The 25607-nt window shown below is 40.8% G+C and overlaps 3 protein-coding genes across 3 annotated transcripts in view; all 3 read right to left on the reverse strand.

The window, feature by feature from the left end:
* The window catches only part of st6galnac3 (ST6 (alpha-N-acetyl-neuraminyl-2,3-beta-galactosyl-1,3)-N-acetylgalactosaminide alpha-2,6-sialyltransferase 3), a 60442-nt gene extending 55668 nt beyond the window's left edge, over window positions 1-4774 (reverse strand). The window contains exon 1 of the mRNA XM_028428266.1: window positions 4532-4774. Within this exon, the coding sequence (XP_028284067.1) occupies window positions 4532-4549 (18 nt within the window). The 5' untranslated portion in view covers window positions 4550-4774. The remainder of the gene's footprint in view (window positions 1-4531) is intronic.
* A 9627-nt stretch (window positions 4775-14401) lies between these two features.
* On the reverse strand, window positions 14402-19720 carry rabggtb (Rab geranylgeranyltransferase subunit beta). The gene is made up of 9 exons (XM_028428436.1): window positions 19663-19720; window positions 19230-19337; window positions 18812-19009; window positions 18527-18632; window positions 18165-18217; window positions 17863-17973; window positions 17545-17670; window positions 17039-17188; window positions 14402-16614 (listed from the first exon to the last, which is right to left on the reverse strand). Exons 1-9 carry the CDS (start codon window positions 19663-19665, stop codon window positions 16474-16476), a joined length of 996 nt encoding a protein of 331 aa, XP_028284237.1. The 5' UTR covers window positions 19666-19720; the 3' UTR covers window positions 14402-16473.
* A 517-nt stretch (window positions 19721-20237) lies between these two features.
* acadm (acyl-CoA dehydrogenase medium chain) lies at window positions 20238-24780 on the reverse strand. Its single transcript, XM_028428321.1, has 12 exons — window positions 24659-24780; window positions 23812-23920; window positions 23613-23710; window positions 23329-23398; window positions 23114-23214; window positions 22669-22749; window positions 22438-22568; window positions 22223-22331; window positions 21686-21826; window positions 21446-21541; window positions 21114-21362; window positions 20238-21029 (listed from the first exon to the last, which is right to left on the reverse strand). The coding sequence occupies exons 1-12, from the start codon at window positions 24671-24673 to the stop codon at window positions 20958-20960; spliced, it is 1272 nt and encodes a 423-aa protein (XP_028284122.1). The 5' UTR covers window positions 24674-24780; the 3' UTR covers window positions 20238-20957.
* Between the last annotated feature and the right edge of the window lie 827 nt (window positions 24781-25607).

Consider the following 25607-nt stretch of genomic DNA (forward strand, 5'->3'; position numbering starts at 1 on the left):
CAGCTTCACACAAAACTAAAAATTCTCATTATTATTTTAGGTATTTATTGCTTTTTTTAACATACTTATGGGTGAAAGAAAATATCACAACTTCAGGTACAGCTTCAGGATTAATGTGGTCTACTTCTTAATGGTTAAAAAGACGCAGCTACACAAAAGACAACCAATGAAACAATGGCTTCCCACATCTTGTGTAAGCTTCACACTAAAGCAGGGAAACAGATCAAGGAAGAGAGATGCACCATGGGAAATGTGAGCACACATTTGATAAGAGTTTGAATATAAACCAGAGTATCAGCCTCATTCAACATCCTGCCGGCGCCCTGTGCTTTCTCTGAAACTGCAACGGGGCACTTTTTATCAGTCTGCCTTCTGCTGTTACACAAACACATGGGACCAGGGGGACTCGGGGAAGTGCCATTCATCCCTGAAACTCCTAAGAACTGGGACGCTCTCTCTCTACATTCCCCATTATAACACCTCTCCACACATACAAACCACTGTTTGTGTCTGCCTGCATTAATTAAACAGAAATCACACACACACACACACAGAGAAGTGATTTCTGTGTGTGTGACCCTGTCGCTGCTCTGACCCTGTTCTGCCATGTGGTTAGAACTAACAGCAGCATTGCTGAGTTTTTGATGAGACGTGATGGAGAGCTCATCCTGCACTGAAAAGGACGGAGGACAACAGCGGCAGCCTTTCCCAGCTCAGGCACAGTTCTTCACGGATGAACTCACTCCAATTAAAACACAAGCTAACAAAGGAGTTTACTCTGGTTCATATTCAGGCCTGCAGTGATTGTTAAAGATCCATCCATCCATCCATTTGGACCATGAGACGCCCAGACCTCCACTGTCATCCAGCTATTCCTGGCAGGTCCTAGGTCATCTCTGCCCAGATGTACATGTCTGCTAAACCTTTAACAGAAGCACCCAGTGAGGGGCATCACTAACTAACTGACTAATTGTTGAGCCACTCAGGGATTTCTAAAATCTGCACAAATCTGAGAGAGTCATGTATGGAGAAACCGGATTTCTGCGGCTTGTATTCACAATCTCACCCAGATATATTCACCACAGGTAAGAGTCGACTGGTAAACTGAGATCTTATGCTTCCTGTTAAGTTCTCTCTTAACACCTTTACATTACTGTACAGTGATCACAATGAAGGGTTCTGGTTTAATTTAACCTGCTGTACTTCCTGTTGTCTGGTGTGGCTCTAGGGGGCAGACCAACTACAGTATGTCCTCCTCACTTCCATTACAGAAGCCCCATAGAAAACTGTTGACCCTAATTTTACACCTGATAGGAACACATCAGCATCTCCTTTAAAAATAAGCACAGAGGTAGCAGCCCTGCTTTTGGTTTGTGAAGAAAGGCAGAAGGGTGCCTGTAGAGATCCAGATAAACATGTAGCCTCACTTACTGAGGTAGAATCACCTGTGCGATTTCAGTGTAAAGGATATAAACTCTGAAAGGTCCAGACCAGACTGTTACCAACTCATTCACCCATGCTGGGAACAAGAACAAAAACTTAAAGACGTGCATGTGTGTGTTCATCCATCCATCATCATCACTTCATCCATCCTCAAAGTTAGTGGAAGAAAAGCTAAAACATAAGCATTCACAGCTTGGTTTATAACCAAGAGACTCCAGAAAGAATTTCATTTAAAGTTACAGCTCATTTCATCCTGTCCACTTCCAGTTTACATCAACTCCCATCACTCTGCAATCTGTACTGTGTAATTGTATTTCCTCTTTTTCCCCATTTCTCACATACATTAACATATTACTGTGTCAAATCTAGTGTGAAATTAAGTGCTGTGTCAGATAACAGACACAGCCTAAATGAGCAGACGCAGACGTGACGAGGGAGTGTCTGAGGAGACGTGCTGCTGAAGGATCACTTCCTGTCAGATGACTGACAGCATTGTTGGCCATGAGTGTGCATTCAGCCACACTAACAGTATAAACGCCCGCATTACAACCACGTCACACACAGATCAATAAGCATCAGTGCTGTGGATGAGGGAGGGGTGACGATTCAATGTTAGCTTTTATTGACCTCTTAAAACAATCAAACTCTGTTATGTGATCTTTATGTGACAATTTAACTCATTGTTTGGTTCTTGTGCCTGTGTTAACTATCTCATAGAATGCCTTCACATCATACTTGTTGCTTTTTAACTATTGGCGAGCTGGTTTATCAATTATTTGATAGTCGATTTACAATTTGAGTCCATTTTTAAGCAAATTATTTCTCACTTCTAAAGTACCTTGACGTTAGAAGCAAAAAAAAAACATTCCCAGACACATCTTTTATTTTTTGACAATTATTTTACAACAAATGGCAATTGATTAAATAGTAAGTCTTTAATATTGTCCAGTTTTTGTCAAATACTGTATATAAAACAAGCAAATATCAATTCATGAATGAAAACTTAGAAGATCTGTAAAACAGGAGAGACAAAACACACAAAAGCACATCATACCATGCAGAACACTGCAGGTGTCTTTACACAATGAGCTTTTTTAAAATTACCCTATAAGCGTGTTCCAGTGAGACACAACTACACAACTGCAAATCTGTGAGATCAGCACTGTTTGAGAACATTTTAACAAGAAATGCTCAACAAATGTTAAATATCTAGGATTCTTAATCGATGAGCAGCTCTCTTTTAAGAAGCATATTCAGAATGTTACAAAAAAAGACAAACTTTCATCAGGATTCCGTTGCAGAAACAGGGCCTGCTCTTCCATCTGTGTGAAACTAAACTTTTTGCCTGTTGTTGACGATATCTGCCGTATAACAACGCTCTCTATATGCCCGACGCCTCCGTCATTGGTTTATTTACGAAAGCATTCCGAGTATCACTCCTCCCTGTCTCTCTTATCTTTAAAGAAGGAAACATGGAAGTCATAATCTCCGGATGTTTTGCAAATTATAGTCCAAAAAGTACAAACTGAACCAGCAGAGGAAGCTTTTAGGTTTTCAGCACCTAATGCCTGGAATAAATCCAATCCAAACTACAAGTACATGTTACATTGAATGAGATTAGGGCTCTGGTGAAATCACTGCAGTGCACCTTGTCTGTGTGTAAACGTTTTATGTGAGCATGTTTTAATGTTGTTCTTTTTAATGTGGCCCTCCTGGCCAGGCCTCCCATGTAAAAGAGACATCTGATCTCAATGGGACTAGCCTGGTTAAATAAAGGATAAATAAAGGATATCAATTAGATATTCAACTCAGTTATTGATCAAAGAGGACAAAGCTTCACAGCTGCCGTCTACACTGTGAAGATTTACTGCTCTTCTCTGTTACATTAGAGTTAGTCCAACAAAAAGAGACATCTGAAGACATTCTCATAGTCTCTGATCATTTATAGCCAAAGGTTTTCATCAATAAGCCACACTTCTCCAGCTGATAGATCCTTCACTGTGAGGGTTTGGTGCTTTTCTCTGTTCGGACTGTTTCTGGGTCAGACCGAGCGATCAAAGACGCCTCCTTCAAACGTGCAGCTGCGATTGATAGGTTTCACTTGTTTCTCACATTCAAGCTAAAAAAAAAAATCAAGTCTCACAGGAAGTCAGATCACATTATAGCTCAATCCAAAGCTAAAGCACAGAATATAAATGAAAGTGTTCACCTATCAGCAGCTGGGCAATATGCTGATGTTTTAATGTTTTCATCGAAGAAAAACAACACAGATCATCCAAACAAGGTTTCCACTCTGCAGATATAACAAGAAACTTGGTGTTTGTATATTTGGAGTCCCTTAAATACAGCTCCAGTGGTGTCTTATAATGTTTGTGTCATTACTTCTTCTGCCAGAAGGGGGCGACAAATGTTTAGCAAGTAGCTTTAAGAGCTGTTTGGTTTTAAGAGTTAATCACTTTAAATTCAATGGTTTTCAGTTATTTTAAGGGATGAATGTGGCCGTTTAAAGACAAACTAAATAATCAGTCTATCGATTAGCTGTTTAATTAAGATGTATCAATCACACTGGTCACATGCTCTCCACTTCCTGTATCTAACAGGTGGTGTTCTGCTGTTTCAAAGCAGCGTTAGCTACATACAGCCTGTAGAACCTGGACTTTATCATTGTTTTCTAACATGTTTTAAATGAGTCTTATAAACAGTAGGAGAGCTTCGTTAACTTCCCCTCAGCTGTGCAGACATCACGTGAGCACCTGGACAGGCAGGATGCACAGCTGGCCTGCTCCTTCAGCTGCAGTCAACAACACACACACGGACAGGAAGCAGAACACAAACATAAACACCAGGTCCCTGTCCAACAAGCACACGTCCAGCGTCCGGAAGAGAGAGAGGGGAGAATCCCCAGCAGACCCAGAGAAGCAGAGGAGGTTAATTACCTCCACGGAGCATCAGCAGCAGCGTGCGGCTCACATTTCACCTCAACATCTGCTAAAACCATCACAGCCTGGAAGCCACGTCTCAGCCTAAAGCCGAGTCCTCTCCTGATGTGTCCACAGCAGTGTAGAAGAGAGAGAAAAGCTCCACTTACCTTCCACATCCAGGCCATTCTTATTTATACGCAGACAATGGTGGACCGTTTGTTTTCCTCCGCCACGGAACGCGTTCACAGCCTCCGCCTGCACACGCACTGATTCAGGTGTTCATCAGAAGAGGATATGCGGGTGGGGTGCGGTTATATGCGGGGATCGGCTCCATAAATGTTGGAGTGTACCGTTATTCGTCTCCTCTCTTTGCTTTTTTCCCCCCCATGGAGCTGCTGGAACCTGAACCGACGCTGCGCCGCTACTGGCCGGCCAGACGCAGTGCCCGCCCACCGCCGCGTCACATGACCGCCGCTGATTCGAGTGCTGCTTTTTACAACATCAGCATGAGGAGGAGAGAAAACTTTACAACGTTCACCGTTTTCCTCTGAAACAATCATGACACATATAAATTATAAATGTACTATAAACTATGGACCACCTCAGCATTATCCTACATGTTACTACAAAAAATAAAACAAGCTGGGTATTAAGTAGCAGTTTGATCAGCAAGTGTTTAAACTACTTTAACAATAATACTAATATACGGAAGAGGATTAGGGCCACTGAAAAAATAAAAAAATTGTCATGACAGAAAAAAAATATTCCGAAAAAAAAGTAGGAATTCTCAGATTAAAGTATGAATTCTCAGATTAAAGTCAGAATTCTCAGATTAAAGTATGAATTCTCAGATTAAAGTCAGAATTCTCAGATTAAAGTATGAATTCTCAGATTAAAGTCAGAATTCTCAGATTAAAGTAAGAGTTCTCAGATTAAAGTCAGAATTCTGAGAAAAAAGTCAAAATTCTGAGAAAAAAGTAAGAATTCTGAAAAAAAAAGTAAGAATTCTCAGATTAAAGTCAGAATTCTGAGATCAAAGTCAGCATTCTGAGATCAAAGTCAGCATTCTGAGATCAAAGTCAGCATTCTGTGAAAAAAAGTCAGAATTCCATGATTAAAGTCAGACTTCTGAGATTAAAGTCAGAATACATTTTTTTTCTGTCATGACAATTTTTTTTATTGTTTTCAGTGGCCCTAACCCTCTTCCGTACTAATAATACAAATATCACTAAAAGCTCCAGTTTCTATTTGTCTTTGCACAAAGATGGAAACACATGTCGGTCTCTTACATGTTTTGGTGGCATGGCCTGCTCAGCAAGTAGCGTTGGTAAATTCGACTCTTTTTACTGACTCAGTTCTTTTACTCTCGAACACTGAATTGAACGAATCTTTGTGTGAGTCATTTCATTCATTCCGTTCATTTTTACAGCAGGTGGCGCTGTATCCCTCTTGTAGGCGGTTCTCAAACACTAAATACTCAGCTGACAAAGTATAATACACAACTACCACAAGCAATTCAAACCACGTGGCAACCTAGGAGAGGAAATACACACCCCAATACAGTGACTTCTGTCCTGCTTCCTCCCTGCCATTGTTGTTTAACAGCACGACAATGACTAGGTAGCTGTCATGTGACAAAAGAACAAGAGAGTGTACTGTTCCCCACACAGCCTGAGCTGTGAATGAGAACGACGAACGAATCTGTGCAGCCCGAGCAGCCTGTCACGTGACAAAAGAACGAGGACGAACAAGTTGTGAACTAATCATTTCTGTTTCCTGTCCTGCCGACTGAGCTTATGGCTGCCTGCCGTGTGGCGAGAGAACAAACTCGTTGCTCCCGAGTCATATAAAAGATTAGTTCATATTGAACCAAAAGTTCACGACCGACACATCACTCTCAGCAAGCTAGCTACAACACAGGTGATATATGTATCTTAATGTTTAACCTGTTGTTTTTATGCCAATTAAAAGTGAAAGGCAAACTTAACACCTGGTGAAAACAACACAGCTGGCGGTGTAAGGGGGACTCAAACCTCAGACTCCTTTAACAGGAATGTACCATAATATCGTATGTCGGGCAACGCGTCCATATTCTGTTAAACATATCAATAACCATGTGAAGCGTAAACATTACCAGATGATGTGACAATTGATTTTTATGAATATAACGCTGTCCTTATGTGGTCACTGCAGTGAGTGTGACCAAAAAACAAATACAGCACTGTCCTATCTGAATAAACATTCTCCTCTAGAAACAGGAACTGTTTGTTGTGAAATATTACTGTAAGAGCAAAAACAGAAGTCACAGAAACAGGCTGCTACTCTGGGGAAATGGGACCTATTTACAGAAAAAAAAGTTGAAATGAAAAGCAGGCAGGTCTGGATAATATTTCAGCTCTGTGACACTGCAGCTTCCTCCATTTCCAAAGATTTGACATGTTCTGATGTAGTAGGTTTCCACAGGCCCCGCAGGCCATTAGAAAATGTTGAATAATTTAATTTGTCTTCTGAGTCACTGCTCTGACTGTAATAATGCAAGTCTGCTGGGACCCAGCCACACAGGTGTCTCCCCTCATGAGAGAAGTAAAACTATATGTGCAGGGTTGACTCATAAAATCAAATTCATAACAATAAAGTTATGACAAAAAGGCGCCTTTACAGAAATGTTTTTAATCCTTCTGCTGCTTAAGATGAACATGAGATACTAACAAGTGTAAAATATATAATAAATGACCTCTGCTTTAACTGAAGAACCTTCACTGGTTCATCTCCATCAGCCATGCTGATAAAAAGAGAATGAAAACTGATTGGCTGCAGTTTTGGTGCCTTCTCTGTTGTATAAAAATAAATGCTCAGAATATTTATGTTTTCATATATAATATATATTTATGTTTATGTTATCAGCTGTGCTGTGGAGATAAACTCAGGTCTGCAGATCTTTTTTCCTTGAGTGCAAAATTGAATGTAAAATGGCTGCAGGAGGGAAAATTGATATTTTGAGTCTCATTTAATCATGAAATATTTAAAAGGTAAGCCAGATTAAGTTTGGTATTTTTTTAGTAGCATCTCAGCAGGAGCCTTTGTGAAACCTCAGCAAACAGATGATAGGTTAACCAGTTCAGGGTCACAGGGGGACTACATCAGTGCATCCTTAGAGTGTGTCGCACAGCAGGAAAAACACATTCAGTGTCAACAAGAACACAGATCACCCAGAGGAAAGCAGGCAGCATGGGACACATCCTGCTGACCAACTGGCTCCACAGAGGTAAAGAACATCCACAGACCCCTGGACCGCCACTCCCTTGATTTTTATTAATTATGCGCAAGAACAATCATCCCATGAGACTCCTTCTGGGAAGGATACTGTTTTATTTAACCCTTTATGTGCCTGTTATTGCACTTTTGTGTGGCATCCTGCTCCAATTTGTGATTTGCCAGCTTCAAGTGCTCCAGATGGTGAGCTAGCTGTTAGCTCAGTTATATTAGCTCTCACTCTGCGGCTGAGAAATGCAGTTCCTTGAATAGCCACTAGAGGGTGGCTTTAACAATTTCAAGTCGAACCTCCTAGACCTCTACGGCACTGGCAAGATGGGAATGAATAGACGGAAGAAGGCGGTTTGTTACACAAAACTTCCAGAGAAGTTGCCATGGAAACGCTACCAACAATCAGATCGATGAACCAGCAAGACGAACTACAACAAGCAGCATCTAACACGCAGCGAGCATGTTGTATGGATCGGAGGATTGACGAGTTATGTGAGCTTATATGAAGATGCTGAATTTGTTAAATAAAGAACACAAGACCATATACAAGATTTAACCAAGTACAAATCACAGATCCGCTTCTTCTTTCTGAAAAAGCCAATAAAAATAAAGCAGTAGGAAAAATTTCAAACCACAGAAGAAGTTTTAAATATATAGTAAAAACCTCTTCAAAGATACCAAGGACAAAAACACAGCTGCGCCCACTCAGACAACAAACACCAAGCCTCTCGGAAAGCAGAAGGATTACTGATTTATTTAGTGATATTGATCTTTCATATATTTTAACAAACTGTTTGAATTATGGGAGAAAGTGAAACCTGTTAGGACACTCGTCTCCATCATGTTATTCAGACGCTGCCGCCTTTATGCTTCTCCGGTCTGTTTGGAAGACTGTAATTGAGTTCAGCTGCAGTCTACCTTCCTGCCAGATGACACGACACCTTCAGTAAATAGAAATTTTCCAAGATGTCAGTCTTGTTTGCAAAATGAAAGAATCCAATCTCGGTTTTTTTTCTTCTTCTTCTTTTTTTTTTAAAAAACACACAAAAAATATTTGATATACAGCATCTGTAATTACAGAGACACAGCCAAGCAGGAAGTCAGCGAGGTGCAAACACTTGCTGCTGATGCATGTGCACCCTGTACCCACAGGCTGCAGGCACACATCACTTCTTTTAAATTAGCTGATGCCACATTGATTAAACTTCTCGATCATTTTCAGCAGGTGTGAAGCAGGTCCTCTCACTGAATCAATAGCTCTATTGGAGTTATCGCCAAATCTCCCTCTCCGTCTCTCATTTTTAAACAGGGTGTTAATCCTTAAACTCTGAGAGCACCACATTGTGTGGATTAAATTCTCAAAATAAGTCAAGGTCATCAGCATCTGAAATTACCTCGGGCTGATTAAGAGACTGAGGATGATACACTGTCACCTCTGTGGATGTGATAAGGAGCTATCAGTCCCAGGAGAGCTGAGGAGAGTAACACAATGCCTTCAAAGATAGAGACTCTGATAGCTGTCTCAGCTCTGCAGCTAACAATGTGCATGTAAATAAAGCGCGCTCTTATTATAAACAAGGCGAGAAATAAAAGTGTGATAGCATGGGTATTTGTGTTTATATTTAGTGTGCAGTATGAATAAAGGACAACGCACCAGAGTCTACAGCTATATGCTTCTTCTTATTCCAGAGAGCCATGATGATGCAGCATCATCCGTCATACTCATCCAACCACACCCACAGTCAGCCGCAGCAATTCATCGCCCTCTGTTGACTTTGTATTGCACAAAGTAGCCTCCTGAAAGAAAAAAAAAACATGATGAATTTGTGTTAATCATTGAGATGATGAAACTACTTTCTGCAGAAAAAAAAAATTACACAATGAATCCTGGTGCAGGGTGTGTGTGTGTGTGTGTGCCCTTACATCCTTTACTACCAAGAAAACAATGTGTCTTCCACATTTGACGGAGCTGTCAACCTGCCATGTCACAGTGTTGTCTTCAAAGGCAGTCAGTGAAAGAGACGGGCAAAGAGACAACTTTGGTTTTAATCTTCCGGGTGAACAACATTTGTCATCTTGAACAACATATTTCATCAACACCAACATGGCCGCCGCCTCCGCACATAAGGCACATATGGAGAGAAGATGCTAAAAGAGGTGACAAAGAGAGAAGTTTGATTGATTGATTGATTGATTGATTGATTGATTGATTGATTGTGTAAATACATATAAAGTATACATTTCACAGTTGTTAAGAGTCCAGAGTCAAAAGGTCAGAAAACATCAATAACTCTAACATCAGGATCTATGCAGGCTGCTCCAAGTAGCACCGGTGATGGAGGGTAAGGTGACCAGATTTCACTTGGAGCGGTACATTAACATCTGCCCCAAATTTCACACAGTTGCTGACATTTAACTCTAAAAATCCTCCTTGTCAGAATCCTCTGAGGACCACATACCCCAACACAACGGTTTGTGCCAGTCAACAGATTATTTCTTCAATCCACAACTTCTATGTTTTATTCTCTAGGAACTTGTAACGTCTTTACCAAATACCACAATCTGTCCATGCAATAGTTAAAAGTCATTAAAATGGCAGCTTATTAATAACCAGCCAGGTGCTCCAAAATATCCTCTACCCAAAGTTTTATGGTATAACTCTCAGCAAGAAAGAAAAGATAGCATCAAAGCCACAAAATATGCTGGGAAAAAAATGAAAATTTCAATACAAGCAACTGATCACAACTTCAAAAACACAAGGGGAACAGAGCGGATGAATTATTCAGGTGGTTTCTTGTAAACTCAGAAGCAGCAGGGGATTGCCTGACCAGAAATAAAATCAACATAGAAGTCAAGATAGCAGCAGCATAGAGTTAATGTGTACTAATGAGGACAAAGGCTTTTCCATCCCACAGTTTTAAACACAATTAACTCGCAGTTTAAACATAAACTCCAACGATCAGTTTCAGATTAATGTTTGAAATTCACTGCTGTGACTCATTTCTTCATTTTATGGAGTTTCTATTGAATCTGATGAAAAACCGCCCACAGAGAGAACAGACATCATATCTGAAAACGCTCCTCTTTTTATCTCTTGTGTGCGATAAGAAAGTGTGAAAACAAACCCAGAAAGGCTGTTTATCAGTCGGAGAGCATTACCCGCAGGTTCATTTAGGATGAATGTATGCAAGAATCTGCACAGACGAGACAATCGGCACAGTGAGCTTTTGTCTAAAAATACACCTCACAGTGAAGCGGGCTCTGATTTCAGGTTCAGAAGAACCTGTGTCCATTTGCTCGATGAGAACGGCCGGCGTTGGTCTGGTTCCCAGGCTTCAGTCCGCTGAGCGATGATGCCCTCTCTGCTCCCTGAAACCTTCCTCCTCTGCTGACAGACACAAACACAAAGGCAGAGACGGAGGTCCCCAAGCTGATGGGGACACGTAGGTCATTGTAGCTGCTGTGTGTGTGGAGGGTGTGCGTCACGACATTTTTAAATGTTTATGATGAGAGGCTGGGTGATGACCTCCATCCTGGAATACTGGTCACTGTCCGCACACTGAGCTGCTGGGTGTCTCCAGGGGAGTAGCTCACAACAAATGACCTGAGAGTGCTCAGGCCGGATTCAGAGCGACATGTTGACAGATAATCTGACATTTTGTAACCACGGCTCAGACCCGAGTCCAAACAGAGAGACCAAAGAACCATCCAAACACACTCCAGCCTGTAAGTCCACAGTGCTGTCACTTCCACTCCACTGCCATTGTGACACAACAACCTCATCCCTAAAATAAGGAAGCTCAGGGGTCGCCATATTTAATCTGTTAATCTCATTTTAATTACACCCAAGAGTCAAATGTAGCAGCTGTTATCAGGTTAAAATGTTCATACATGTATTTCCCGGGCATCGTTAAGGACATCACTTTTTAAATTTTAACGTGGATGTGGTCTTAATCTTTTCTAATTGATTCATTTTGTCTTAAGTGGTGTCAAACTTCAGAATAAAAACATCTTTAATGTTCCATCTTGAGTAATTAACCTTCTGATTACCTTTTAATGAACCATTTAAAATGTAGAAGTAACCTGATAGCTGCAGCGTTCTGGTGCAGGTATCGTCTCTCTGTGACCTGAATACAGTGAAACTGAAGCAGCAGCGTTCGGGAGGATGCGCTCGCACATCAGATCGCCTCCAGCTACAGAAGCAGTGGATAAGCTGCCGTCCTGTGTTCTCCTCTGCTTCTCAGACAGCTTACATGGATGAATCATTTTGACTCCCTGCGACTGATTTGTCTGTCTTGCTACAGAGAAGAAGCACAATTTGAAATCTAATTAGTCCTTTTGGAGGATGTGTCAGTCTGTTAATGTACAACTGAATCATACAAGACTGTGCTGATAAAGGAGAAAGTGAGGGGCGGGTCAGTCCTTCAGCAGCTTTAAGGTCATTGTATCCCATTCAAACCTCTGATCTGTGTCCGCATCACTGTCCAATATTTGGCCTTTACTGCCTCCTAGTGAATTTCACAGTTAGTTAGTGCAATAACTACAACATCTGTTCAGCTTTTAAATACAGCGTGCGTGGACTCCTGGTCCATCCGGCAGCTGTCACTGAGCTCACACATCTCTGCTCTTACACACTGAAAAGCAGCTCGGATATAATCTGTTCTAAAGTCACTCAAAGGCACATGAAATGAAAATGTCAGCATCTGCGTCATGATAACAGATGTGGGACACTCCAGGACTCTCTCTCAGATTAAATACGAGTCATTTATTTCAGATTTATCACAGTTACAAAGAAAGGTTTGGATAAATTAATTTGTTTGTGTGTATGTTTCAGTCAGTGCTGCTCAGTCTGCTGGATCAGAATCAGAATCTGAATCAGAATTACTTTATTTATCCCCGAGGGGAAATTCTTTAATAAAGAAATGAAACTGAAGCGCTATATAAATAAAACTGAATTGAATTAAATTGTAATGGAATTTTTAAATAATGAAATAAAAGGATTCACTCACCTTAAGACTTTTTTTTTGTTTCAAAGGGACGAACCTTTACTTTGTTGAGCAAGGTGGTTCTCAGTGGAGCAAGGTTAAAGGTTTCTTTCCTGCAAACATAAGGTGATAAATGATTAAAATATCATTGTGTGCCATGACAACAACAAGTGTTTTGTTCAATAAACAAACAATTTCCCCCTGGGATTAATAAAGTATTTCTGATTCTGAGTCTGATTCTGAAATAAAGAACAAATATCGTCCATTTTTAAGTGGCTGGCAGTCTGATGAAGAAGAGGAAGAGGGCAGGGAGGGAAGTGGCAGGCTGTGTGAAAAACAAATACATTTTGTTTGTCACAGGACGTTGGAACTTTGACCAACAAAAGCACAACAGAAACAAAGCAGGAACTCGCCACGGCCTCTGAGAGCAGCTGGAGCAGAATAATAACAGCACAATAACAATAATAACTACAAATCTGCGCACTCATGAGTAGTCTCTGCACACGCGGCACTGCTGTGGTTTAATTAAACATTTATTAAGTGACTGTCTGCTGTGCCTGTGGTTCGGCACTGTTTGGCTGCAGCCTCCTGTGCTGGACTAATCCTCTGTATTTTGTGCTGAGAGATAAGAAGAGGGCGACAGGACCGCGAGGAAAAATGGGTTGGGGTTTTTCTTGCAAACAAACAAGACTGAGAGGTGAAATGTGTGATCCATCCATCTGTCTCTCTGCTTCTTCTTTCCTCACTCTCAGCCTCCATCTCTCATTCACACTTTTCTTTTTTCCTCTCTCCCACCTTCTGTCTTCCTCTTCATCTGTCTCTTCCTCACTAATGAGAGCCGGTGGGGTTTCTCAGTAGCCTAACAACCAGCATGTTTGTCTCTGCCCAGACACCAGGGGCCCACAGATTACTGCTCCCCCATCGACCAAATAAATACACAAATAAATACTAAACTCGCCGGGCTGCCAGTGTATCTGCAGCAGGTCCAGGCTGCACTGAGAATATCACATAATGAAAAATGCATGTAGCAGGAACAGAGGCAGAGGTGGAGGCAGGGCCAGGGGCGCCTTGAATCTGATTGGCCCCCCTGTTGCCCCCGCTGCCAGAGTCAGAAGGTGACAGGTAGTTGGCTTGTTAGTATCATGGATGGAATACTGAGCAGGCTGACTGAAAGAGACCTGAACCAGGAGCTCTGTGTGAAGCGACTGTGAGTGGTTCTTACTGGGGAGTCAGTCAAACAACCACATGCAGACTATACAACTACAAAAGGAGGTAACACAACAAGAAAGAGAGACAAACAAGAGACGTTTACAACTACAAACAAAAAAAATACACAACACAACTACCAGGAAGACTGAAAACTGAACACAAAATGACCACAAAACGCCACAAAATGACCAAACAAGGACGCCAACTGAACTGACTACAGTTTAAAATGACAACAAACAGGCAAAATGATTACAATGTTCACAACATCTGGATGCAGAATGACCACAAACAGATACAGCACAACCACAGACTGACAAAGTCCTCATCATCGTTGCAAAACTACCATAAATAGCTTTACAAAGACCATAAATAACCACAAATAGAAGCAGTCAGATGGCCACAGACAGGAAAACGATTCAGAAATGGTTGAAAAATAACCATAAACAAACACAAAATACACACAAATTGATGTAAAATGACCACAAATGTGCACAACATCATGATAAATGGAAAATGTCTGCAAAATGATGATAAATTGTTGCACGATAAAGGCAGAAAATGAGAAAAAAACATGTAAAATGATGATAAATGGGCTTTAAATGGCCTTAAATTATAAAATGACAACACAGCAGCACAAAAAGACAACGTATAGATACACACATGACTGAAAATGAGTGCAGCACAACCAGACACTGATGAATTGTTCAATAACAGTCGCAAAATGACCATAAATGACCACACATGGATGCACGGCCACAGACCGACAAGAAGATCCATTGCAAGTTTCAAATCACACAATGAGCACAGACAGAGTGCTGAAACAAAGACCCAAACTTCAAATGTGAGTTTCTAAATCCTCCTCACAGCAGGGATCCAGAGGAAGTGCGTCAGAATATTAAACATGAATTTCACAGAGGCGATGCTGTAATTACTGCACAGTGATAATAATGTTCCACATAGCGTCCGCTATCACTTCATCATTAGTTTGACATTTTATGAAAGCCATTGTTAGAAATTGTTCCAGGTAAAGTGTCATTTTCTTATCTAGGTTCCATAGCAGGGGGAACTCCTTATCTTCATTACATGGAGGAAAACAGGTAGGAGAGAATTACCTGCCTCTAATTACTCTGGCAGAGAGCATCCATCTTTATGCAGCTCCATTATTACAGTCTGACACTGCTGCGAAACGCAATCTCTCACGCAGAGAGCGCCAGAGTTATTACTACAGCATGAATATACATGGAAATCGTTGCAAGATGAGAAGGTTTGTTCATTCATTACCAATTAACTAAATTACCAATTCATTAAGCAAAAAAGAAGAAGCTTACATTTACCTATTGATTAACAAAAAATAGATTTATAGTTGTTACACACAGAATTCATACTCATGCTAAATTAAGAAAACATTGTTGTAGATGTTTTGTATAAAAAATGTCTTTTCATGTAACAAATAAAAACCTACCTATAATATTAGATCTGTATGTAAATGGCTCTGTTGCAGGATCTTTGGTGAGAAATTGTAATTTTTAACATTTGGTTAGACTGCCATCTAGTGGCAAATCATCGCCATGTAGCACAGGACCAGAGAGAGGGTTGTTTTTATTGTGCTTTTTATATATTTATTTATATTAGTTTTATAACCTGAAGAGTGAAACAAGTCAAACCGTTTATAACTTTGTACCTAGGCCTTTTATTCTGGTGGGCTTAAATCTGTAAATTAATGCATTAACGTACGATTTATTTACTTTCTGTAACACAGACACTGAACAGTTTGGTAAGTTAAGATAAAACACAAAAGCAGGTTTTACAAACAAAATGTAAAGTTTTCTAAAAAGCAGTTTTACAGAGTCAGAAATAATGTCACACAGCGTGCAGGCAGACTCACCACAGCTGTAACACCGCTTTAAATAAATAGAGTAGACTGAGAATGAGCCTTTAAATATACTAACATTAAACTAACTCTCAGAGAACATCTGCACTTCCTCCAAAGCCTGCCAAAATAAAGAGTCTGTGTAGAAGTTATAATCAATCTAGGTCAGTATTGATGTGGCTGCTCGTTTCAAAGAGAAACTCCTTTAACTGCTGCCGATCTGTCTCGAGTGTTAGGTGCAAATCTTTCTGCCTTTCGTCTCCCCTCAGCAGTCGGAGAACAATCCCACAGACGCTCCTCACAGCAGACAATTGTGTTATCACAGAAGGAAAAACACAGGTGCATCAATAATGTTTGAGAAGTCCCATTCTAGTGCATACTGAAAAAGCTGAATGGAACTGACCTATCATTGATTCTATTAATAATGTCTGCTGTGGAAAATGCCCATCGTTCATGTGGCAAACAGAGAAAGATGAGAGCAGGAAACTGAAACTGTTGCATGTTTTCCATCAAACTGAAAAGCCGAGGCGTTAAGGAATGTTGTTTATGGTGACATGTGATACTGTGTTTCTGTGAAACATGAAAACTGAGTCGAGGATAAGTGGTGAGAGGATTAAAACGGAAACAACTCCAGTCCAGCCCCAATCTCAGTCCCCATTTGTCCTGCACATCATCTCTGAGCAAGCATCATTCAAATCTCTCTGCTGTGACAGAAGTGTCTGTGTGTGTGTGATGGCGGAAATAACGGCATGTATGTGTGTGTGTGTGTGGGGGGGGTGGGCTAGCTGAGGAGGTCAGGCTGCAGGCCGATCCTCTGCAGGACGTCCTCGGGCATGCACAGCACTGGGTTTACAGCTTTGACCCGTTCGTCTCCGAGCAGAGAGAGGCCGGCGACTCCGAACAGAGTGTGGAACGGATCAACCTGCACAGGATAGTGAGCATTAGTAAGAACCAAGGAGAAAGATGTTTTAGTTTTCTAGCCCAATCATTTAATCTCACAGAGCAACCTACGATACTGACGACATGTATTTTTAACCTCCAGTGTGTGTTTTCTTGCTGCAGTGTAAAGTTTCTGTGTCAGTGTCTGACCACTGAGGAAAGACATTTCAAATATTTCTGGCCAGATACATTTGACAATGAAGGGTCTTTTAGTTGCAAAGAAAACATGATCTGCTTCAAAAATAGCATGCTATTAAGGAGATTCATGCAGGCTTCGACTGTACCACATCTGTTGCAGTCCCATTGGCTGCAGTGACATGTAATCACATTTTTGTGGAGGTAGGCATCAGGGGAGGTAACCCACTAGTGGAAGAGGAGGTCACCTCAGGATTTAAACTGCAGCTCACCATGTCTCCAGGTCTATCAGCAAATCCTCCCGTCTCTTCATCTTGACAGGCCAGAATAAACATCCGAAGCTTGGCTTTGTCGATCCAGTGGATCCTGCCGATGATTTTCAGTGATGCCAAAACCCACCAAGAGTAGCACACGTCTGGGAGCTGAATGAGACAGAGAGCTGGATCAGCAGTCACAAAAAACTACATTAAGATTTATGTGTTGTTTATATTCAACCATTAGTATGTAGCTGTGATAATCTTGCTATTCTCCATTAGTCACGGAAAAAGTTCCATAACCTCTTTAATCTCCTTCAGCTTAAAACCTGTTCTCTTATGGTGACGTAACACCAGAGCTGCAAATGAACTATACTTTTACACAGTACTGTGATGTCTGTCTTCCACTGTGAAGACGACTTGAAATTTAATTCCCAGTGCTGCACAAATGTGAGTCATAAATAACAAAACCCCATGACACAGGGGTGTTTGATTTCTTTATGCAACATCTGGAAAGCACAAACCTTTTCAGGTCGTCCGTTGAGGCCTCCAGACGGCAGCTGTCTCTCACAGAGCCACCAGCCCAGCAGGTCAGCATTGAGCTGGTGCAGTTGGCCGGTGAGCGACAGAAAGCCTGTGCAGCAGTAAATCTGACAGACAGCAGGGAAAACACCAGAGATCTGATTTTAATACATGACAGCAAGAAGCAGTTTAATCCTGATAGCGTCTGCCTCTGAGTTCAGATCAACCTGCATCCACTCAGACGAGCTGCAGATTCAGATGACCTGGTTTCTTTATTTTAGGTTTTGGACATTATTGCATTTCATTAAAAACACACTCACCTGACCAGCGTGAGATTCTGAACCAGGTCTACAGCCAAAGCCTCCATCAAAGTTCATACAGGACAAGACAAACTCCACAGCTTTGTCAACATTTATCATATCCATCTTTCCCTGAAAGAACAGGTGACAATTATGCAAGTCATTTTCAAAATATACAGAATTATATGCTCAGCTACCAGGTGAATATTAGCTAAAACTGACACAGAATGAAACAGACCTGTACTAGTTAACTAATAGTGATATAAATTATAGTATAAATGACCATACAGTTGAATAAACAGAGGAAGAATGGTTATACATACCAGCAATGCAAGTGTAGCAACAGCACAGAAAGAAAACCGTGTGTCTATTTCTCCTGCAAAATACAAAGAGCTGTGATTACACATAACACACTATTGTGGCTAAAAAATAAGCAAGTAGGACAGTGATTTTTTTTAAATCGCCTGACCATGAGTCTGATTAACAGACATAAAGGGCTGCTACTAATCAAAGATGCAACAAAATGCGAACTCACATATTAAAACAACCCATTAAAAAAATCAGACAGAATTATTGACAGAGGAAGCATTAAAATCTGAGTTTAAAATAAGAAAGGGACACTGCAGAGTCTGTAAGGCGCAGATGTTTCACACAATGACGTGACTTATAAAAAAAGCTTTCTCACCCCACTTGTCTCCTGCAAAAGAGCCATCTTCCTGCTGCAGCCCTTTGACATATTCCACCACTTTATCCACGTCAATTGCATCTAAGCTCTCGTACAAGCACAAAATCTGAGGAAAGAGAATTGTTTTTAACTTTTATACAGTTTCAACCAGAAGTACAACAATTAAGATACATTTAGAATCTGATTTATCACAATGATGAGAACACGTCATCAGAATCACAACAGGTGAAGATTTGTTCCAGAATTTCAAGAAGCTGCTAAGAAAACGGATGTGGTAGGGGCTACCTGTACTGCACTGAGAGTGTAGAGCAGGTGGGGGTCGTGTCCTATGCTGGCGCTGATGCCGCCACACTCGTGTTGACAGGCCTTGATGAAGTCTGTGATCTCCTGCTGGTTCATCCTGGGCAGCTGATCCATCAGGTCCATGACTGTCAGCCCCCAGTAGATACCGCTCATCCTCAGGTACTCTGACAGTGTGTACTCCTGCAATTTCATTATATCATAATATATATTAAGTATATAACATATCAGACTGAAGAAACAATGCTGTTTTATCAGATCCATTTGTTTATAATCTTACATGTATCCCCCTTATGTCAAATGATACATCAATTCTGTTAAATATGTTCAACAAATGTGTTCTCAATTGTTCAGTGAAGGTAAAAAAATCACATATAAACCTAATGACACTGCCTTCACTCACATAGTCGTCTTTCTTGGAGCCGTACGCAGCTATGTAGTCTGCATGTTTGTCCAGCAGCAGTGTGCTAGGAGCATCAGGCTTAATGATGACATCTTTCAATTGGGTACCCTGAAAGGGAAAACAATTCAAAAACCGCTCAAAAAGGTAACAAACTCCGCCTGGCTTTAAAAACTGTAACCTACATTATCTTTTCTTTAAGAGTAGTACACGGTAAACTCGTGTTGTTTTGCTAAATGATGAATATTGAATTGAAATCGGCATGTTGACAGGTTGAGCTACATGCTAACGCTGATGCTAGCTACGTAAAGATTAAGGATGCGTGTAAGGCTACAAATAGGAAACAATGTAAACAAATAGACATTTAAAACCACTTCTGTTACCACGTTATCTTAAACTACACCGACTATTACGTTAGTCACAAGCTGCTTCTTACCATTCTGACATGTTCAGGCTTCTTCTTCTTCTTCTTCTTCTTCTTTTGCTTCCGCTTCTTCTTCTTCTACTACTACTAGCATTTGAGCAGCGATTTAGGGGCATTTAGCGCCCCCTTTTGAATCAGAATAAGAACAACAGCACACGTCCTGATCTGTGTTGGAAGTACATTTATCAAAACTAAGTAATTATAAGTAGTTGTACTCTACTTAACTGTTTATTTTCATACATTTCTTACTTTCTACTTTAATTCAATTTTCATCAATATTGTATATTACATTAAATGTGGTTATGTTTTGTGATTCGTGATTTGTAATTTTACTCTTCTCCGTTTAGGGTGACTCTTAACATCTGTCCAGGGACTTCAGATAGAAAAAGAAACACTGCCATATTTACAAAAATGTTAATTAACATGCACAGTCCCTGAAATATATATAAAATGTGAATTCTTTGACCAAATGAATTTAGAGCAGGCACAAACACCAGACACTGGTTTTTAATTGATCCACTTTTACAAAAACATTTTTATTTCCGTTATTAATCTCTACAAAAACAACATAAAACCCTCATGCTGTCTATGTGAATGGAATAATTTAATATTAAATGGATGGCATACAGTCGTCCTCTAATATGATATCAACAGAAAGCAACAGCAGCCCACATGTTACATCTGCACAGGTGTAAAGCTGAAGCCTCTACTTACCATCACCTCCAGACAACATGCAGTTTTATACAAATTAATATTCAAGTGAGAGATTGCTTTGTTCATGTTGCATTTACACATGGAATTAATTTGACATTTTTGAACAGGCGCAGAAAGTCAGTAAAGACGGATGAGAGAATAAGGCATGAAGAAAAATCTACTGCAAATCAGAATGAACATGGACAATCAACATACTATGTTATAAAACATATGGCATCCAAAGTGTAAGGCTGCCGATTCACCCTGGAACACCCTGAATCCTAACAAATCCCACATGACCAAGTTTATCATCAGCAGCAACTTTACATGATGGAGAACTGGCCCACAGCACCAACTTAACGCTAAACAAAAGGTGACATTCCAAATGATTTATGGCATTCTGTGGTTTCTGAGCTTTTAGGTTTTGATGATGCTCTGAGTGGGTGTGATAGGTGGGCGGCTGTCTCAGAGTCTGAAAGCCCAGCTGAATAAAATGACATTAAGGCAAATGACAGTTTGAGCTGCATCCTGAGTTGTAAGTGTCCAGGCCTATTTTACAGCAACATATGTTACAAACAGAAAAGCTACGATGGGTACAGTAGATCAGACAGGCTTTATTTCTTGAATCTTCCCAGGTGTTCTCGAGCGATGATGACTCTTTGGATCTGCGCAGTGCCCTCATAGATCTACAGACAATTTTAAGAAAAATCAGTTTTAACTGCAGAGGTACAACAAACAGTATCGGTGTTTGCAAAAACCTCAACACCCACCTGGTAGATCTTTGCATCTCTCATCAGCTTCTCCACCGGGTATTCGCTGTTGAAGCCATTCCCTCCGAATACCTGAACGGCATCAGTAGCCACCTGATTGGCGATGTCCCCAGCGAAGGCCTTAGCGATGGAGGCGTAGTAGGTATTTCTGCGGCCCTGATCCACCTCCCAGGCTGAGCGCTGGTATGCCATCCTGGCCAGCTCCACCTTCATCGCCATCTCAGCCAGGATGAACGACACAGCCTGGTGCTGTGAAAGCAGACAGAGAGACGTCACTTTTTAGCGCTTTTAAACAATAAATGACAAAGTCCAGATTAAACGTAAGCACAAACCTCAGCAATAACTCTGCCAAAAGTCTTCCTCTCTAGTGCGTAATTGGTGGCCTCATCCAGCGCCCTCTGTGCCAGACCCGTTGCTCCTGCTGCCACCTACATTAAATGAGGTCAAGTAGGGCTCTGAGCATAGGTCAGCTAAGCATGGGTTCATCTATGTCACTCAGTATCATGGTTGAAATGGTCCTTCCCATTTTGTGGTATGCATGATGTGCTTTAATATAAATGTGTTGGACTCACTGGTGGTCTGGTGTTATCAAATGCACCCATGGCAATTTTGAAGCCAGCTCCCTCTGCAATCAGGACGTTCTCTTTGGGTATCCTCACATCCTCAAAAGTGATCCCTCTGGTGTCAGAGCACCTCTGGCCCATGTTCATCTCCTACCAGCACAAAACAACAAAGGGGCATGTTACAGGAGCAGACAACATCCTGACGTTAACCAGTGTATCTACCCAATATACATGTTGACTCCCATGCCCATCCAATCTTAAATTTTTAAGGAATTACTGTATAAAAATAATTGCAAAAAAACAAATTGTACAGCCCAATGAGGAAAAACAGACTAAATCTACCCTGTGTCACAAAAGCACAATTAAAGCTTTGTTCCAGACAGGTTAGTCTGCATATATTTGTGAACATAACAGACGATTTTCCTGTTCTGCTTATTAAGAGATCAGTTTCACATGTTTTGCTTAACAGATACAACTCAATTCCCTGAGAGAAGAAGAGGTCACTTGTGTAGTTTTGAATATAACCTTCAACAAGGCTCATCATACCTTCCTTCCAATCTGAATTCCTGGAGTGTCAGCTTCCACAATGAAGCCGGTAAAAGCTTTGCTAGCTGGACATTTAGGATCTGCATTTGTGCGGGCGAGAAGGAAATACCTAAAAACATCAAGGAAGTATGAAGGATTAAATAACCACACAACAGATATGTTACTATTATTGTAGACATACAACGTGTCTGTATTTGTGTCACATGAGTACACACCAGTTAGCTTTCCCTCCATTTGTGATCCACATCTTCTGCCCATTAACAACATATTCGTCACCCATCTTCACAGCCCGGGTCTTGAGGCTAGCAACATCCGACCCTGCCCCAGGCTCAGTCACGCAGTATGCCTACCAAAAACAAAACACAGGAGAGTCACCACAAACTAATGCTGTCAACACACAGCAGTAAATGTGTATGACAATCTCAATCAAATATATAATGACTTACACACATAAGAGGCTCCTCGGTCATTCTTCCCAGATATTTTCTCTTCTGTGCATCACTGCCAGCAAGAATAACGGGCATTTGCTGTGTTGGAGAAACAGATAGCAGTGAGTTGACATCTGCAGTTACTTCTTGTTATGACTGCTCTAATGTTCAGAAACAAACATATTTGCCCCTTTTACCTTAATAAAGTATAAATATAAATTCATGCATATCTGCAGCAGGTGTGACAGTAAGCGACTCACATGCTTGAAGGCCCAAAGTAAAATTCTCATATTTAAGTCTATGCTGTTTCAGCATCTATTCAGCTGGCAATGTGGCAACAGTAGTGTCATCATATTGATTCTCTTATCATTCATATTTTGCTTGGTTTGACAGCTGCGACAGACTGTAAATATCCATTTAGAAAAATGCAATGCAAAATGCAATCACTAACAAAACAACTTACTCCTAGGGAGTTTGCTTCTATGGCGGTCTGCATTCCAGTGCAGGCATATGCCAACTCTTCTGTGATGAGGCAGCTGTCAAAGATTGACAAACCCATTCCACCTGTGCAGAAAAAAGGACAAATATAAGACATCTGCTAACTCGTCTGGAATATAAGACTCACACCTTATATTGCCTCACAAAACGTGGCAGCTAATTTTAAAACAGGCAGCATACCATAATCCTGTGGAATGTGACCATTCACCAGACCGAGCTCCCAGGCTTTCTTTATGATGGGGAATGGATACTAAAAGAGAAACACATATTTATAAAAAAAAGACATGCCAAATGCATGTTAGAGCATAACAAGAGTCATGTATTTAAAATGTTTAATAACTTAAGACTATGGTGTATTGGAGCCTACCCTGTTTGAAGCCAAAAAGAGTTATCAGTCATCCATATACTCAAATAATTCATCCAACACATACACCAAGTTTTAAACACACGTTTTCTATACTCACTTCACCGCTCCTGTCATAAGCTGCTGCAACAGGGAGCATCTCCTCACGTGCAAACTTTCTCGCCAGCTGCTGGAACTCCTTCTGCTGATCTGTCATCTCTGAGGCAGCAAGAAGATGTGGGGTGTAAGGAATCACCGGTCACTGTAATCATTCCTTCACAGGTCGGACACAATGACAGCAAGTACTACATCCTTCTTACCAAAGGAGAAGCCAAGTGATGATGCATGGCCGGCAGAAGATGCAGCAGCACTGGCTGTGGCGGTGGAGCTCTGCAGCCGGACACCGGACCGCAAACTGGCTTTGAACACCTATGTGTGGAGAACAAGGTCGTAAATCAGTGGTTGTGCTTCTACCGATATTTTTTTAAGCAACAGGCAAATATTGTTAACAGCAATTCAAGGGAACATTCCAAAACAATCTGGATCAGTGTTTGCACACATAAAAATGCTAATTTTACTGCTTTAAAATTTACATCTAATCTGTGTTAGATTTAGTTAACTTGACGGAACATATCAAATATATCAAAAAAGATATTCAAAGGGTTTCCCCCTGTTAACTACGGTATGTTCAGACAGGTATCGATCCAAACTCACTGACCTAAAGTTTAAAACCACGGCACCTACCCTAACAAGGAGAATGTAAAAAATAGTTTTAAGGCAGCTTGTGAGAAGGTAAAACTTAACGGAACCTCTTCAAGGACGTTGGCGTTTTTCCAAATACAAATCAGCTAGCTGGAGTTAAATATATGCACCAAAAAAAGATGCTAAGCTCTGTATTTCAGATATTAGCAATGGCTAACAGGTGACACAGATATGAACCTGAAGTTACCGCGTCGTTTATACAAACGACCACCGTGCGAAGACGTTTTAAAATGTGTTTTAGCCGTAGCAGCTTTTTGCTAGTTGATGTTAGCATGTGACGTAGCAATAAAAACTCGGGGATGGAAAGCATGAAATGTAGGTCAGGAGGACAACGAGCTGACAATTAGAGCAGTCATTCCTTAGTGAAAAACACATTTATATGACAGTTAATATAAAGACTTTTACCTTGCTGAGCAGCATTGTTGTGAGCGTGGTTACCCTGACACACAAACAGAAGCGATTGGAGTCCACCTCTGTCCTACAGCTAAGAGAGCCACGGCTCAGCCAATCACAGAGGCGTATTTCAGTCACGTGTCCCCCCCGTCGGCATTTGCACAATGACTTTTACCCCAGTTAGTTACCTAAACCTCACCTCTATACTGTTTACATTATCTAACGATGTTCACAGTGTTTACGAAACAGCAGGTGAAATATTGTAATGCAACAGTTATAAACTGTGTGCTATTAATACGTGAGTAATGCAATCACAGTTCATGGCAGATCACAATAAAGTATATAATATTAAATAAGATATAAATTAATGACGTTTATATTACTATAGCTACACAACACTAAGATAAAAGACAGTCCCAGGGACAATGATCACAAAGACGATACCACATGAAGTCAAAACAACTGCAAGGAAACATGATAGTCAACAAATATAGAGATGAGAAATATAAGAATATAAGAGTTAAACGGCCATGAAGACCATAAATATTATGATCAAAATGACACAGAGGCATACGAGTGTAGAGATACACAATAACTACATTAACACAGAAATGTCACACATACAAAGACATATCACACTAGTGGTTAAAATAATCACAGCAGCAAAGTTGTAAGTCTGCCAACAGATGGCGCCATATAAGAATTGCTATATCAGATGTCTGTAATGATGCAAACAAGTCCTGAACTCTGCAGGTTGTAAAGTGAACAGGCTGCCAGTTTCCACAGGATTAGCAGTCAAACTGTCCAAGATAAATATAAGTTTAGTCAGACACTGCCTTCATTCACTTCCATAATATCCAAAAAGTACCACTATGGACTTAACACATGCTGCTGTATACGCACTCAATGCAGCCCGCCATTAGAAAAAGTCTTTCAAGTCACTAAATATTGATCCTAGTAC

The sequence above is a fragment of the Parambassis ranga genome, chromosome 17, assembly GCF_900634625.1.
Source record: "Parambassis ranga chromosome 17, fParRan2.1, whole genome shotgun sequence".
NCBI lineage: Eukaryota > Metazoa > Chordata > Actinopteri > Ambassidae > Parambassis > Parambassis ranga.